This window comes from Lepisosteus platostomus, chromosome 6, assembly GCF_059453375.1.
Source record: "Lepisosteus platostomus isolate fLepPlt1 chromosome 6, fLepPlt1.hap1, whole genome shotgun sequence".
Taxonomy (NCBI): domain Eukaryota; kingdom Metazoa; phylum Chordata; class Actinopteri; order Semionotiformes; family Lepisosteidae; genus Lepisosteus; species Lepisosteus platostomus.
This window is the reverse complement of record NC_142616.1, coordinates 13,704,281-13,718,441: the sequence shown is the minus strand read 5'-3', so window position 1 is coordinate 13,718,441 and position 14,161 is coordinate 13,704,281. Positions and strand designations below refer to the sequence as shown.

The 14,161-nt window shown below is 50.6% G+C and overlaps 1 protein-coding gene across 3 annotated transcripts; it reads right to left on the bottom strand.

The window, feature by feature from the left end:
- Nucleotides 1–1,113: 1,113 nt before the first annotated feature.
- Nucleotides 1,114–12,940, bottom strand: nop9 (NOP9 nucleolar protein). 3 transcript variants are annotated; one of them, XM_088637895.1, is made up of 12 exons: nt 12,798–12,940; nt 10,639–10,946; nt 8,899–9,135; nt 8,450–8,674; nt 8,079–8,186; nt 7,457–7,598; nt 6,685–6,877; nt 6,426–6,566; nt 5,076–5,198; nt 3,337–3,546; nt 2,086–2,191; nt 1,114–1,455 (listed from the first exon to the last, which is right to left on the bottom strand). In XM_088637895.1, the coding sequence occupies exons 2-12, from the start codon at nt 10,853–10,855 to the stop codon at nt 1,295–1,297; spliced, it is 1,863 nt and encodes a 620-aa protein (XP_088494021.1). In that variant the 5' UTR covers nt 10,856–10,946; nt 12,798–12,940; the 3' UTR covers nt 1,114–1,294. The 3 variants fall into 3 exon arrangements, with proteins under 3 accessions (XP_088494021.1, XP_088494020.1, XP_088494022.1); XM_088637894.1 differs by having other exon boundaries at nt 12,725–12,876; XM_088637896.1 differs by having other exon boundaries at nt 10,639–10,943; nt 12,725–12,852.
- Nucleotides 12,941–14,161: the final 1,221 nt, after the last annotated feature.

The following is a 14,161-nucleotide window of genomic DNA, read 5'->3' as shown; positions in this document are numbered from 1 at the left end:
CACCTGGGCTGAGCTGCTGGAGGACCAGCGGAGTGTGGAGGAGAGGATTAATCGGACCAGCCCGCGTCACGTCATCCGGTTCTCCGAGTCTTACAGTCGCTTCCCACGGTGCCGGAAGAGGGGGTTTAAATCCTGTTCCTGTCTCCCTGAGCACGCGCGCTGCCCCAGACACCCCCCTGCAGGCTGGGGGCGCGAGGGTGCAGGGACCCCAACTCAGCGGTCAGTGCGCCAGCCCCAGAGCGAGAGAGCTCCTGCGGAGGGTGGGGCCAGGGGCCGTCCAGTCCCGGTCCTGGAGGGGGTTTTCTCTCTAAAGCAAAGGAGTTGTGTCCCTTGTCCAGTTACTCCAGTAAGGAGGCGATTCAGGGTGTTGGGACTAGATACAGTGGGACAAGGGACACCTGCACCAGACACTGTGACCCCCCACCTCCAGGAACAGGGTTGGACAGTCCCCATACAGACACGCTCCAGGAGCAGATGATGACGACCCTGCTGTGGACATGCTGACCCCTCCAAGACCAGGACTGGACAGCCCCGCTGCAGACACACTGACTGACCCCTCCAGGACCAGGACTGGACAGCCCCGCTGCAGACACACTGACTGACCCCTCCAGGACCAGGACTGGACAGCCCTGCTGCAGACACACTGACTGACCCCTGCAGGACCAGGACTGGACAGCCCTGCTGCAGACACACTGACTGACCCCTCCAGGACCAGGACTGGACAGCCCTACAGACACACTGACTGACCCCTCCAGGACCAGGACTGGACAGCCCTGCTGCAGACACACTGACTGACCCCTCCAGGACCAGGACTGGACAGCCCTGCTGCAGACACACTGACTGACCCCTCCAGGACCAGGACTGGACAGCCTTCCAGGGTTCAGTACACTGTATATCCAGGACTAATGACAGAGTCACTCCTGTGCACAGGCTAATCGGACATCTTGCTAAATGATACAGTGCAGGACAAGACGGTGCTGCTCGTCTGTGGTTCATAGCCACGCCCACAGGAGTACAGTTTCATTTAGAAAAAGGTCACAGACATCTCCAAAACAAGAGCTGCTCTTCAAAGACATGACAATCATTTACCTTCTCTGAAAAAATATAAAGGGCTCAACATTTATACCATTTAATAATGGTCTTTACTTTGTGTACATAAAGTGTTGTAGAGATGCATACAAAAATGTTTTAGAGAAGAATACAAATCGCTCAGATTGATTAGACCCTGACAATTGGGGGAGGTAAGGACGTTTGGACACAATATCACTCTCTTCTCTCCTCCTCCTCTTTTCTCTCACACTCCCTCCAGAATATCACTGAACATCTTCCTCTTCTTCGACTGGGCACCCTGGAGCTCCTCCCACTGGCTCCGCCTCTTCAGGAAGTGAGGCAGAGCAAAGTTTCGACAGACATGACGCCCAAACTGATCAGCTCGGAGCACTGCCTCACTGGGAACTGATAGAGAGAGGAGTTAATACAGACACACTGACTGGACACTCCAGTACATTAACACTGCACTGAGAGAGAGGGGTTCATACAGACACACTGACTGACTGGACACTCCAGTACATTAACACTGCACTGAGAGAGAGGGGTTCATACAGACACACTGACTGACTGGACACTCCAGTACATTAACACTGCACTGAGAGAGAGGGGTTCATACAGACACACTGACTGACAGGACACTCCAGTACATTAACACTGCACTGAGAGAGAGGGGTTCATACAGACACACTGACTGGACACTCCAGTACATTAACACTGCACTGAGAGAGAGGGGTTCATACAGACACACTGAATGACTGGACACTCCAGTACATTAACACTGCACTGAGAGAGAGGGGTTCATACAGACACACTGACTGGACACTCCAGTTCATAACACTGCACTGAGAGAGAGGGGTTCATACAGACACACTGGACACTCCAGTACATTAACACTGCACTGAGAGAGAGAGGGGTTCATACAGACACACTGACTGACTGGACACTCCAGTACATTAACACTGCACTGAGAGAGAGGGGTTCATACAGACACACTGACTGGACACTCCAGTACATTAACACTGCAGAGAGACTCACCCAGCTCCTGTGCAATCTCCCTCTTGTGTTTGAGCTGGCTGTTATTCCACACACTCTCCAGAAAACGGCTGCCATGCTTTGAACACGCAATCTTGACCAAGTGACCCTGTGACAGAGGAACACAGAGGGTATGACACAGACTGTGGACAGAGGGAGACAGATTCGGCACTAGCCCACTGGGGTTGAGTGGAAGAACTGGTCAGGTGCTCCAGGGATTTTGTGGGTTTGAAAGCCTTCCTTGGCTTTTTGTTCTACAGTACAGCTGCCCTGTATCTGCCCAGGGCAGTAGGAATCCTGTACTGCTACCAGTGAGAGACACCCTGCTCCTCCAATCAGGGTTCACTCTGTCAGTGAGAGACACACTGCTGCTCCAATCAGGGTTCAGTCTGTCAGTGAGAGACGCACTGCTCCTCCAATCAGGGCTCACTCTGGCAGTGAGAGACACACTGCTCCTCCAATCAGGGCTCACTTTGGCAGTGAGAGACACCCTGCTCCTCCAATCAGGGCTCACTCTGGCAGTGAGACACACTGCTCCTCCAATCAGGGCTCACTCTGGCAGTGAGACACACTGCTCCTCCAATCAGGGCTCACTCTGGCAGTGAGAGACACCCTGCTCCTCCAATCAGGGCTCACTCTGGCAGCGAGAGACACCCTGCTCCTCCAATCAGGGCTCACTCTGGCAGTGAGAGACACCCTGCTCCTCCAATCAGGGCTCACTCTGGCAGCGAGAGACACCCTGCTCCTCCAATCAGGGCTCACTCTGGCAGTGAGAGACACACTGCTCCTCCAATCAGGGCTCACTTTGGCAGTGAGAGACACCACGCACCTCCAATCAGGACAAGCAGATCTTGCAGGAGGGTGTGCGAGGGACCAGAGTGCGCAGCTCAACACTCTCTCCCCTGCGGCACTGGGGGCTATAGCACAGAGCAAACCTAACTAACAACTGGCAGTTTCAAACAGGGAGGGACCGATTCTCCAAACAAACAAATAAGAAAAGTCATTTCTTTAGAAACATTCACCACACGGGTGTGTCATGTCTGAGAATGACCAGACTGAACACTAAATCCCTACTCTTATGAGACATTTAATCCTCACTCTTGACCAGGACCCCACATTAATACCCCCTGCAGCACAGCGCCCCCTGTGTTCACTCTGAGGTACCGCACCGCAAGTTCAGAGACGGGGGGAGGAGCGCCACCTGCTGGACCAGCAGCAGCCTGCCTCTCCGGCCGAACACGACCTGCCACTGACCTGCAGCTTCTTCAGGAATTTGTTCTTCCCCTTGTTCAGGGACCTGAGGTGGGCCTCCAGCACGTGGCTCCCCGAGGGGTCAGTGGCCAGGGTCAGGAGGTCACTCGCGGGGAGGGAATTCAGACTGGTCTTGACAACGGAGCAATCGGAGAACCTGAGCAGCGACTGTACGAGGAGAGAGCCGTGATAGCAGATCTCAGACAGGGGGCGCTGTGGAGAGAGAGAGGGAAATGGAGAAGGGTTAATACAGACACACTGACTGACTGGACACTCCAGTACATTAACACTGCACTGAGAGAGAGGGGTTCATACAGACACACTGACTGACTGGACACTCCAGTACATTAACACTGCACTGAGAGAGAGGGGTTCATACAGACACACTGACTGGACACTCCAGTACATTAACACTGCACTGAGAGAGAGGGGTTCATACAGACACACTGACTGACTGGACACTCCAGTACATTAACACTGCACTGAGAGAGAGGGGTTCATACAGACACACTGACTGACTGGACACTCCAGTACATTAACACTGCACTGAGAGAGAGGGGTTCATACAGACACACTGACTGGACACTCCAGTACATTAACACTGCACTGAGAGAGAGGGGTTCATACAGACACACTGACTGACTGGACACTCCAGTACATTAACACTGCACATAGAGAGAGGGGTTCATACAGACACACTGACTGGACACTCCAGTACATTAACACTGCACTGAGAGAGAGAGAGACACACACTGACTCAACAGATAGTGAGAGAAATTGTACCAAAACTTCCTTCATCTTAACTGTGACAAGACTGAAGTCATGCTTATTGGTACCCCCCATCAACTTCGCAAAGCCAGTCCTGTAACCCTGTCTGTAGATGGCTCTGTACTTGAGCTCCAATCAAAATTGAAAAACCTTGGGGTTATATTCGATTCTGGCTTAACATTCGACCCACATGTACAGCATACTGTCAAAACATCTTTTTTTCACCTTAGAAATATCGCAAGACTATGCTATCATTAATTGTGGCTGAAAAGCTGATCAACATATTTGTATTCTCTCGAATTGACTACTGCAATGCTCTGCTCCCTGGGGTATCTAAATCTACTCTGAACAAGCTGCAGTATGTCCAAAATTCAGCAGCCAGAATCCTGACCAGATCTAGTGCAAGTGTTCACATTACTCCTATCCTGGAGTCCTTGCACTGGCTTCCGGTCAAATTCCGCGTAGACTTTAAAATCCTCATGCTCACCTACAAGGCTTTACATGGCTTGGCACCTCAATACCTGTCTGAACTTTTATCGCCCTACTCCCCACCTCGCAACCTCCGCTCTTCAAATTCTGCCCTCCTTACTGTCCCCCAAGCCCGTCTACATTGTATGGGCGACAGGGCCTTCTCCTGCTATGCCCCCAAGCTCTGGAACTCCTTGCCCAAGGATATTAGAGAGTCACCTTCTCTAAACTCCTTCAAATCCAGACTCAAAACCCTCCTTTTCAGAAAAGCCTTTACTTAACTGGTTCCATTCTTCACCCCTCTGCTCTTCTTAATACCATCTTCCACGGTCTCCTCTATTGTTATTGTTGTATTGCTGTAATTATAATTGTGTCCTGTCTTGTGAAATTTTTCTTATTTATTGTTGTAGTCTTCTTATTTATTGTTATTGTCATCCTGTAAAGCGCTTTGAGAAGCCACCTTTAAAGGCGCTATATAAAATAAAGTTTATTATTATTATTATTACCTGGGATGTCTCAGTGTCGCCCCCTGGGCTGTCAGTGTGGTAGTACACTTCATAAGCCAGCAAGGAGAGGAGGAGGGGTGCACAGGAAGTTCGTCTCGAGGGGGGGTCCCAGCAGTGAAATGCCTGGGGTGGGGGGGGAGACGACAGTGTAACCACAGTCAGTCAGGAGCTGCACCCCTGTCTGTCTGCGTGCTGCAGGGCTCCACCACCAGCGCAGACTCCAGCCCATTGCAGTGCAGGTCTTTGATGCAACCGGCCTCTTCATCAGAGAAGAAAGAGAATTCCCTAGGGATTTTCCAGTCCATGACCCGGTGACCCCAGTATCCGCTGGGGTTCAGTCTGGAGGGGCTCTCCGGTGCTCAATTGAACTCTCAATTTAAACAATTCCATGAATTAGCCTTTTCAAACTGTTTCCCTGGAGTCCGGAAAGGCTGTTCTCTTCTAAAGAGAACAGTTTGACAGTAATACCACAGCCAAACCCTTACAGAGGTGTCTGGTAGTAAGTCAGTCATTAAAGGCGGGGCTCAGATCCGTGGTCAAGAGGGCTGCTCCCGGCAGACACTGGGGTGGCGTGGCGCAGGATGCCCTGGAGTAAGAGTCCGATTAAAGAGCCGGCTGCACACAAATCCCGGAGCGGGAGGCCGGGATAACGGACTACCCAGAGTGCATTGTTTCGATTTCACGCCCAGACATAGCAGCGCGTCACCCTCGGTGATCGTTCTGCGTCACAGGTGTAAAGAAAGTGGGTTTATCTGGCCAGGGTTGGGCTAAATCACACTGTGGCCCCTCAGAGCCACAGACGAGCCCACCCGCCGTAGCCCCTCCCACTGGCGACCTGATGAAGAGGTCAGAGGTCAAAGTCTACACGAGTGACCGCTCTAGTTCCAGTCCCTGTCGCGGATGAGCGGCCTGTTAGTGCCACCGGAGAAGAGATGCTTCTCCCAACGTCATCACCACAACCCCGTGTCTCCTGATGACATCACCACAACCCTGCGTCTCCCGATGACATCACCGCTTTAGTGCCGCTGGAGAAGAGACACTTCTCGTGATGACATCACCACAACCCCTCAAGCTAGTGAACCACAGCCCAGTCCCAACAGAGCTCGTCTGATCGTGTGCTGCCCCAAGGCACTGCTCAGTGCCGTCGGCTCATGGCCTGACTTGGGTTCGAACCTCTGGCTTTGGGACACTGGGGCTCGAGCCGTTCAAAGCCCAAAATCTGATCGTGACTTTTCAGATTTACTATCAATTCAGAGTTTACTTGACTGTCCCATCCACATTGTAATGGAAAGCGTGACTACTGAAGATAAATTATACTACATCTCGCTGTCTGGTCGGGGTCTGACCTACCTCCAGGAGTGCCTGAGTACACTGAGCTTGTCTCTCCTCCTGCTGAGAGCAGCTCTCTGCTAACTGGACAATCACACCCATGTGACCGGTCGCCAGGATAGCTTCTAGACCCTCAGAGAGCTCATCAAAGATCTTCAGGAACTGAGAGAGAGAAAGAGAGGGGTTAATACAGACACACTGACTGGACACTCCAGTACATTAACACTGCACTGAGAGAGAGGGGTTCATACAGACACACTGACTGACAAAACTGTTATACCAGCTTGTGTTTGGCGGCAGCAGCTGTCAGTCTCTGCACAGGGAAGTTGGCGATTGGGTGAAGTGCCAGGGAGACCAAATGACCCCGGAAGTGGTTTCTGTAGAGGTCGCGGAGCAAGGGCTTGCCACACGCGGCTATGAGCATTTCGAGGAGGCGACTGGAGGTCTGGTCCTTCAGGAAGACCAGGAGGGGGCTGGGAAAGAGTCAATCAGACAATTATCAGCGCATGAGCGTTGACTGAAGTCATCACAGATCTCATGAACAATTCAGCTGCTACATCACAAACCAGTGTGACGATGCACAGCTTTCTATATCGCTATGTTAACTCATCTGGATATATCGATCTATATATATAGCTATATGTAATGCATGAACAAAAAGAAACACAGCTGCTGTGACGTACTGCTCTGAGCTGCCAGCTGCATCAACCAGCAGGGGGCGCTGTGCCGTCTCTCACCAGCGGTGCCACAGCCTGCCCCTTGTTCGGTGTCAGTAAGCACTCTGTTACGTTCTCACTATGTCCACACAGTCCTGGGTTTAATCAGGACCTCACAGTTTCTCCCAGTATTCCTGACAAAGACTGGCCTTCCATTGCTGTGCTGGAACAAGTGCATAATGAAGAACATCACTCAATTCAACATCCAGATGTTTTTCCTGGTGTTGACCCGGACACATCTGTATCTGGCCACACAATCTGTCCAGTTCGACTAAGGGAACCGGACATAATCATCCCAACTGATGCGGTTCCGGAGGAGAGAGATGGAGCACACACCTCGTCCCAGGGGCAGCGCTGAGAGACGCCAAGTATCCCATGATGCCCTCTGTGAGGCGCTGGCAGAGCTCTGGCCTCTTCTTCTGAGAGACAGTGAGAACTGTCTGGAGCACCGGACAGGCCAGAGAGTGAGTGACAAACACTACAAGACAAAGAGAGGGGTTAATACAGACACACTGACTGACTGGACACTCCAGTACATTAACACTGCACTGAGAGAGAGGGGTTCATACAGACACACTGACTGACTGGACACTCCAGTACATTAACACCGCACTGAGAGAGAGGGGTTCATACAGACACACTGACTGACTGGACACTCCAGTACATTAACACTGCACTGAGAGAGAGGGGTTCATACAGACACACTGACTGACTGGACACTCCAGTACATTAACACTGCACTGAGAGAGAGGGGTTCATACAGACACACTGACTGACTGGACACTCCAGTACATTAACACTGCACTGAGAGAGAGGGGTTCATACAGACACACTGACTGACTGGACACTCCAGTACATTAACACTGCACTGAGAGAGAGGGGTTCATACAGACACACTGACTGACTGGACACCACAGTACAATAATACTGCACTGAGAGAGAGTGTGGTCAGCCTCACCATTGATATTGTCCAGCAGGCAGTCTGACAACCTGTCAAGAGCCTCTTCAAATGACGGTGGGACTTGGAAGTCGATGACCTGGGTGCTGAAATCTCTAGGTTTCCGACCTGTAGGTTTCCAGAGAACACCATCAGAGACCCGGCTGACTGTCGTCCTGAGAGCAGCGTCCTCAGGCTCCAAGAGTTTAGCTAGAGACCATCGTCAATTTAATGCAGGCAGTACATTTGACATGTGTGACTATGCTAATACCCCAAGGAAAGAAATGCTTCAACTGCAGCAGACAAGCTCCATGTATATTTGAACAGCATCAAAGCGTCACGCACAAACAGCAGAACTGGCTCTGCTCACAGTGTGACCTCTGACCCCTCACCTGTCTGTCGGTCAGGTCGGCCCTGCGTCAGCCTGCCCCCCAGCGTCTCGGCCAGCCTCCGGACAACAAAGGTGCCGTGCGCGTCCTGGGCGAACTCCAGCAGGTTGTCCACCACTGCGCGACTCAGTGCCAGCACTTGCTTCTCCAGCATCCCATGATCCTCCTCGCCGTCTGCCTGCCCGTCTGCCTCACTCCTGTTCTCTGTGGTAGCTTCTGGATCCTCCACTGTCCATGGAGAAACCACAGGTCAGCAGAAACATACAACCATTTTTAGCGTTATGTATTCATTGTGTGGTTCATGTGGCGCTAACCTGTCACTCTGTCCACGAGCAGACCTATGAATACTCATTCTGATTCTCGTGTCTGTGCGACTCTCAGTCTGTCTGTTTCTGTCAGTACTGAACTGTATGGTTATCTGTCTCTGTCCCTCCCAGCGTCCAGCCTCTCACCTCGCAGTCTGTGTGTCTGCCGCAGAGCGGTCTCTACGATATGTGCTCCACAGCGGTCACATGACACAGCCTTGAACTGTGCCCCCGAGTCTCCGCCCAGCTCAGTGAGGACGCCGCCCACCTGGGCGGGGCTAGCCAGGGGGAGGAGCTTCTGGAGAGCCACGCTGCCGGTGATATCAGTGGCCACAGAGACAGCCTGTCCTCTGACCTCTGACAGGACATTCTCCACAAACATGTCTGGAGAAGGAAGAGAGAACAAGAGTGAGAGGGATGGGTAAGAGAAATAGGAGGACAAGACGGTTAGAGAGAGCTTTGTAACAAACAATAACATTTCTCAGTGCAGTTTTAATGTACTGGAGTGTCCAGTCAGTCAGTGTGTCTGTATGAACCCCTCTCTCTCAGTGCAGTGTTAATGTACTGGAGTGTCCAGTCAGTGTGTCTGTATGAACCCCTCTCTCTCAGTGCAGTGTTAATGTACTGGAGTGTCCAGTCAGTCAGTGTGTCTGTATGAACCCCTCTCTCTCAGTGCAGTGTTAATGTACTGGAGTGTCCAGTCAGTCAGTGTGTCTGTATGAACCCCTCTCTCTCAGTGCAGTGTTAATGTACTGGAGTGTCCAGTCAGTCAGTGTGTCTGTATGAACCCCTCTCTCTCAGTGCAGTGTTAATGTACTGGAGTGTCCAGTCAGTCAGTGTGTCTGTATGAACCCCTCTCTCTCAGTGCAGTGTTAATGTACTGGAGTGTCCAGTCAGTGTGTCTGTATGAACCCCTCTCTCTCAGTGCAGTGTTAATGTACTGGAGTGTCCAGTCAGTCAGTGTGTCTGTATGAACCCCTCTCTCTCAGTGCAGTGTTAATGTACTGGAGTGTCCTGTCAGTCAGTGTGTCTGTATGAACCCCTCTCTCTCAGTGCAGTGTTAATGTACTGGAGTGTCCAGTCAGTCAGTGTGTCTGTATGAACCCCTCTCTCTCAGTGCAGTGTTAATGTACTGGAGTGTCCAGTCAGTCAGTGTGTCTGTATGAACCCCTCTCTCTCAGTGCAGTGTTAATGTACTGGAGTGTCCAGTCAGTCAGTGTGTCTGTATGAACCCCTCTCTCTCAGTGCAGTGTTAATGTACTGGAGTGTCCAGTCAGTGTGTCTGTATGAACCCCTCTCTCTCAGTGCAGTGTTAATGTACTGGAGTGTCCAGTCAGTCAGTGTGTCTGTATGAACCCCTCTCTCTCAGTGCAGTGTTAATGTACTGGAGTGTCCAGTCAGTCAGTGTGTCTGTATGAACCCCTCTCTCTCAGTGCAGTGTTAATGTACTGGAGTGTCCAGTCAGTCAGTGTGTCTGTATGAACCCCTCTCTCTCAGTGCAGTGTTAATGTACTGGAGTGTCCAGTCAGTGTGTCTGTATGAACCCCTCTCTCTCAGTGCAGTGTTAATGTACTGGAGTGTCCAGTCAGTCAGTGTGTCTGTATGAACCCCTCTCTCTCAGTGCAGTGTTAATGTACTGGAGTGTCCAGTCAGTCAGTGTGTCTGTATGAACCCCTCTCTCTCAGTGCAGTGTTAATGTACTGGAGTGTCCAGTCAGTCAGTGTGTCTGTATGAACCCCTCTCGCTCAGTGCAGTGTTAATGTACTGGAGTGTCCAGTCAGTCAGTGTGTCTGTATGAACCCCTCTCTCTCAGTGCAGTGTTAATGTACTAGAGTGTCCAGTCAGTGTTAATGTACTGGAGTGTCCAGTCAGTGTTAATGTACTGACCTCTCTCCTCCTCAGTGCTGAACTCCTCCTCCAGTCTGGCGCTCACTCTGCGGAAATACCCCACACTCATGGCGTCCAGTCGTTTCCATCTTCGCTCTGGCTTCCCTCCGTCTCCCCCTCTGCCCTCCGGCCTCATCTTCCCCTTCCCTCCTTTCCTGTCCTTCCTCCTCTGGCTCTGTCCCTCCTTCTCCGCTGCTGCGCCCCTGGCCGGCTCCATGTCTCTCCGCGCGCCTGATCAATCACCTGATCAATCACCGCCGGACTGGCCCCCAGCCTTACTGCCTCCGAGTCTTCAGGACCTCTTCCTGCTGGAGAACCGCCAAGAGGAACTGGTCACCCACTGGGCTGGGGTTCTGAGCTGGTATGGAGTGTGCGAGTTCCCCTGCGGTCATTACTGTATTACAGCAGCCATATCACCCTGCAACTCACAACTGGCAACCCACTGAAGCTAAGCAGGTGTGAGCCTGGTCAGTACCTGGATGGGAGACCTCCTGGGAAAAACTAAGGTTGCTGCTGGAAGAGGTGTTAGTGGGGCCAGCAGGGGGCGCTCACCCTGTGGTCCATGTGGGTCCTAATGCCCCAGTATAGTGATGGGGACACTATACTGTAAACAGGCGCCGTCCTTCGGATGAGACGTAAAACCGAGGTCCTGACTCTCTGTGGTCATTAAAAATCCCAGGGCGCTTCTCGAAAAGAGTAGGGGTGTAACCCCGGTGTCCTGGCCAAATTTCCAATTGGCCCTTACCAATCATGGCCTCCTAATAATCCCCCTCTATGAATTGGCTACATCACTCTGCTCTCCTCCCCACTGATAGCTGATGTGTGGTGAGCGTTCTGGCGCACTATGGCTGCCGTCGCATCATCCAGGTGGATGCTACACATTGGTGGTGGTGGAGGGGAGTCCCCATTACCTGTAAAGCGCTTTGAGTGGAGTGTCCAGAAAAGCGCTATATAAGTGTAAGCAATTATTATTATTATTATTATAATCCCCTGTCTGCTGGTCAGCGTTCACCCTCTCTTTAAACATCACAGTCTGCCCTAAAGACCCTGTCACTCCAGCCGTCAGAGACCACAGCAGCTTGCCTCTTTATTATTATAATAATCACTTCTTACTCTTCTATAGTGCTTTTCTGGACACTCCCCTCAAAGCTCTTTGCAGGTTTGGGGATCCCCTCTTCCACCACCAGTGCGATGATGCACCAGTCTGCTCACACACACCAGCTCTCAGTGGGGAGGAGAGCAGAGTGATGAAGCCAGTTCAGAGAGGGGGGTTATCAGGAGGCCATGACTGGTAAAGGCCGGGGGGAAATTTGGGCAGCATGCTGGGGTAACACCCCTACTCTCTTCGAGAAACACCCTGGGATTTTTAATTTTGGACATATATACACGTGAGTACACCTTCTCATATATACTCCTGATTATAACTGGATTAACTCTTTTTAGTTTTTGTTCTGCATTTCCACTTACAGTAGTGTACAATTTCATAAAGATGATCAATCATCATACTTCGGTTATTCTTGAGTTCCGATGTGCAGTTTTACTTCACGACTGAACTCCGATGACATGTTTTCACACGACACATTACGACCAAGGCAAGACTGGGTCTCGCTGTGTTTTTCACTTGACAAGATACTTTTTACGGGTGAAGAGGTTTTATTAAGTAGCAAACATCAACATTTTATCCTGATTTGCTAACGGGAAACGGTAGGAAAAACTCTTTGGGCGAGACAGTGTTGGTCATGTTTGTATCGCACAAATGGACCTCTTCTAGATGAACGACACGAGATGCGTGTAAATAAACTACTGAAAAACTGAAATAAACTTTTCACAAAGCCGAATGATGTCCTGGATTTTCATTTTAACGTAGCGTAGAGCGTAGTGAAGTAATACTACAGTAGGGGGGGCACATATAAACAGGAGGAGCCGCTGTGTTAAAAGCACACGATGCAGAAAGGAGTCGGAATCAGAAAGTTCACTAAAATGAACTTTCATGTTAGTTCTTCAACTTCACGTTTTTCTCACCAGTTCAACCGACGTTTTACGGAGCGGACACCGAAATGTTGGTGCTAGTTTATACTCTACATACCTCACTACGGCACACATAAATCTCTCCAAATCCCGAGCCCGATGAGAACCACAAAATCACATTCCCAACTCACATGGACAGCAGCGGAGCCGGCTCACTGCGATGACGTTGTTATACGGAACGGAACTCGTCCCCTTTTGCCTTCGGGGCGAGACCGACGCCGATTGATGACGACTTCCGTGCGGAAAGAAGGAGGGCGCTGTTCTGTCTTTTTTTTAGAACTGTTTTATTAAACGTGTCAAGAATTTACAAATACAAATACAAACAGGGGATCAGAAACGGGTACAAGAGAAAAAACACAAACAGAAAAAAATAATTAACCGCCAGAGGTAATGAAATAAATTATGTGATCAAATTGTATTTAATAAAAAAATCAAATGTTTTCCTCACGTTAGCATTTTTCATTAAAAAAAAAAGTTTCAACCCCACCCTAAAAAGTACTAAAAGGGGAGTATTATTAGGCCACTTTGATTTATGAATGTGAAATTTACCCAGAATGACTTAATACATTTACTATAAATAAATGCCCCTGTTTCCAAATTTTCTATGAAACGGTACAATAAAATATCAAAATCCTCAAATCTAAAAAGCACCTTAAACTGCCTGCAAACAAAACTCTGAAAGTCCTTCCAGAACACCCTCACAGACATGCACCCAGCACATAAATGCAGCGAGGGCTCCCTTTCATTCCGACAAAAAGACACACAGATCTTCCTGCTCCCGCTCACACCCAGAGAGCGCCGCATGCGCTGTTCTGTCCCGCCGAGCGGGCGCTCCGACTTGATAGGGTCGAGGTGGGCTTTCGCCCAGGGGCGTTTCCTGACGGCGCACACGCGGGGAGGGGGACCCCAGCACCTGCACCTGGGTGCTGGAGCCCGGTTTCACAGGAGCTGTCCCACAGAAACGGGGTGCTCAAAGCACGGACCGTATTGTGGGAGACGACCAGTCCAAACTGGCCACGTCCAGACAGGGGGAGCTGGAGGAGGCCGTGGAGACAAGTCTGAAGAGTTTGCGGAGCAAAAACTACCCACCCGTCGCCGGCATGTCGGTCCTCTCTTCCCTGAGTTCCCTGACACCTTTCGCCAGTAAACGTGTTTGTCTTCCCGTGTTTGCAAGCCCTTGTTTAATGAGCGTGTCTTGTAACCGGGTGGATACAAATGGTCATTTCCAAAAATCTATCGTCAGATAAAAGAAACAAGTCCTTTTCTCTCGGCTCTGTTCATTTCTCCTTCCCACTAAGTACAGTGCTCAGTTACTTTGTAGCTCCTTCCGCCTCCAATAAGACCGCTGTACACTTCGTGACGGTAAATTATTTTCTGCGTCATTCTAACAAAAGTTGTTATATCTGGCAAACAGAGCAGTGACATTTTTTCCCCGTTGTATTTGTGTGTGTGTGATAAATACTGTTTGTATAAAAATGGGGAAAGAGGAGCGCTG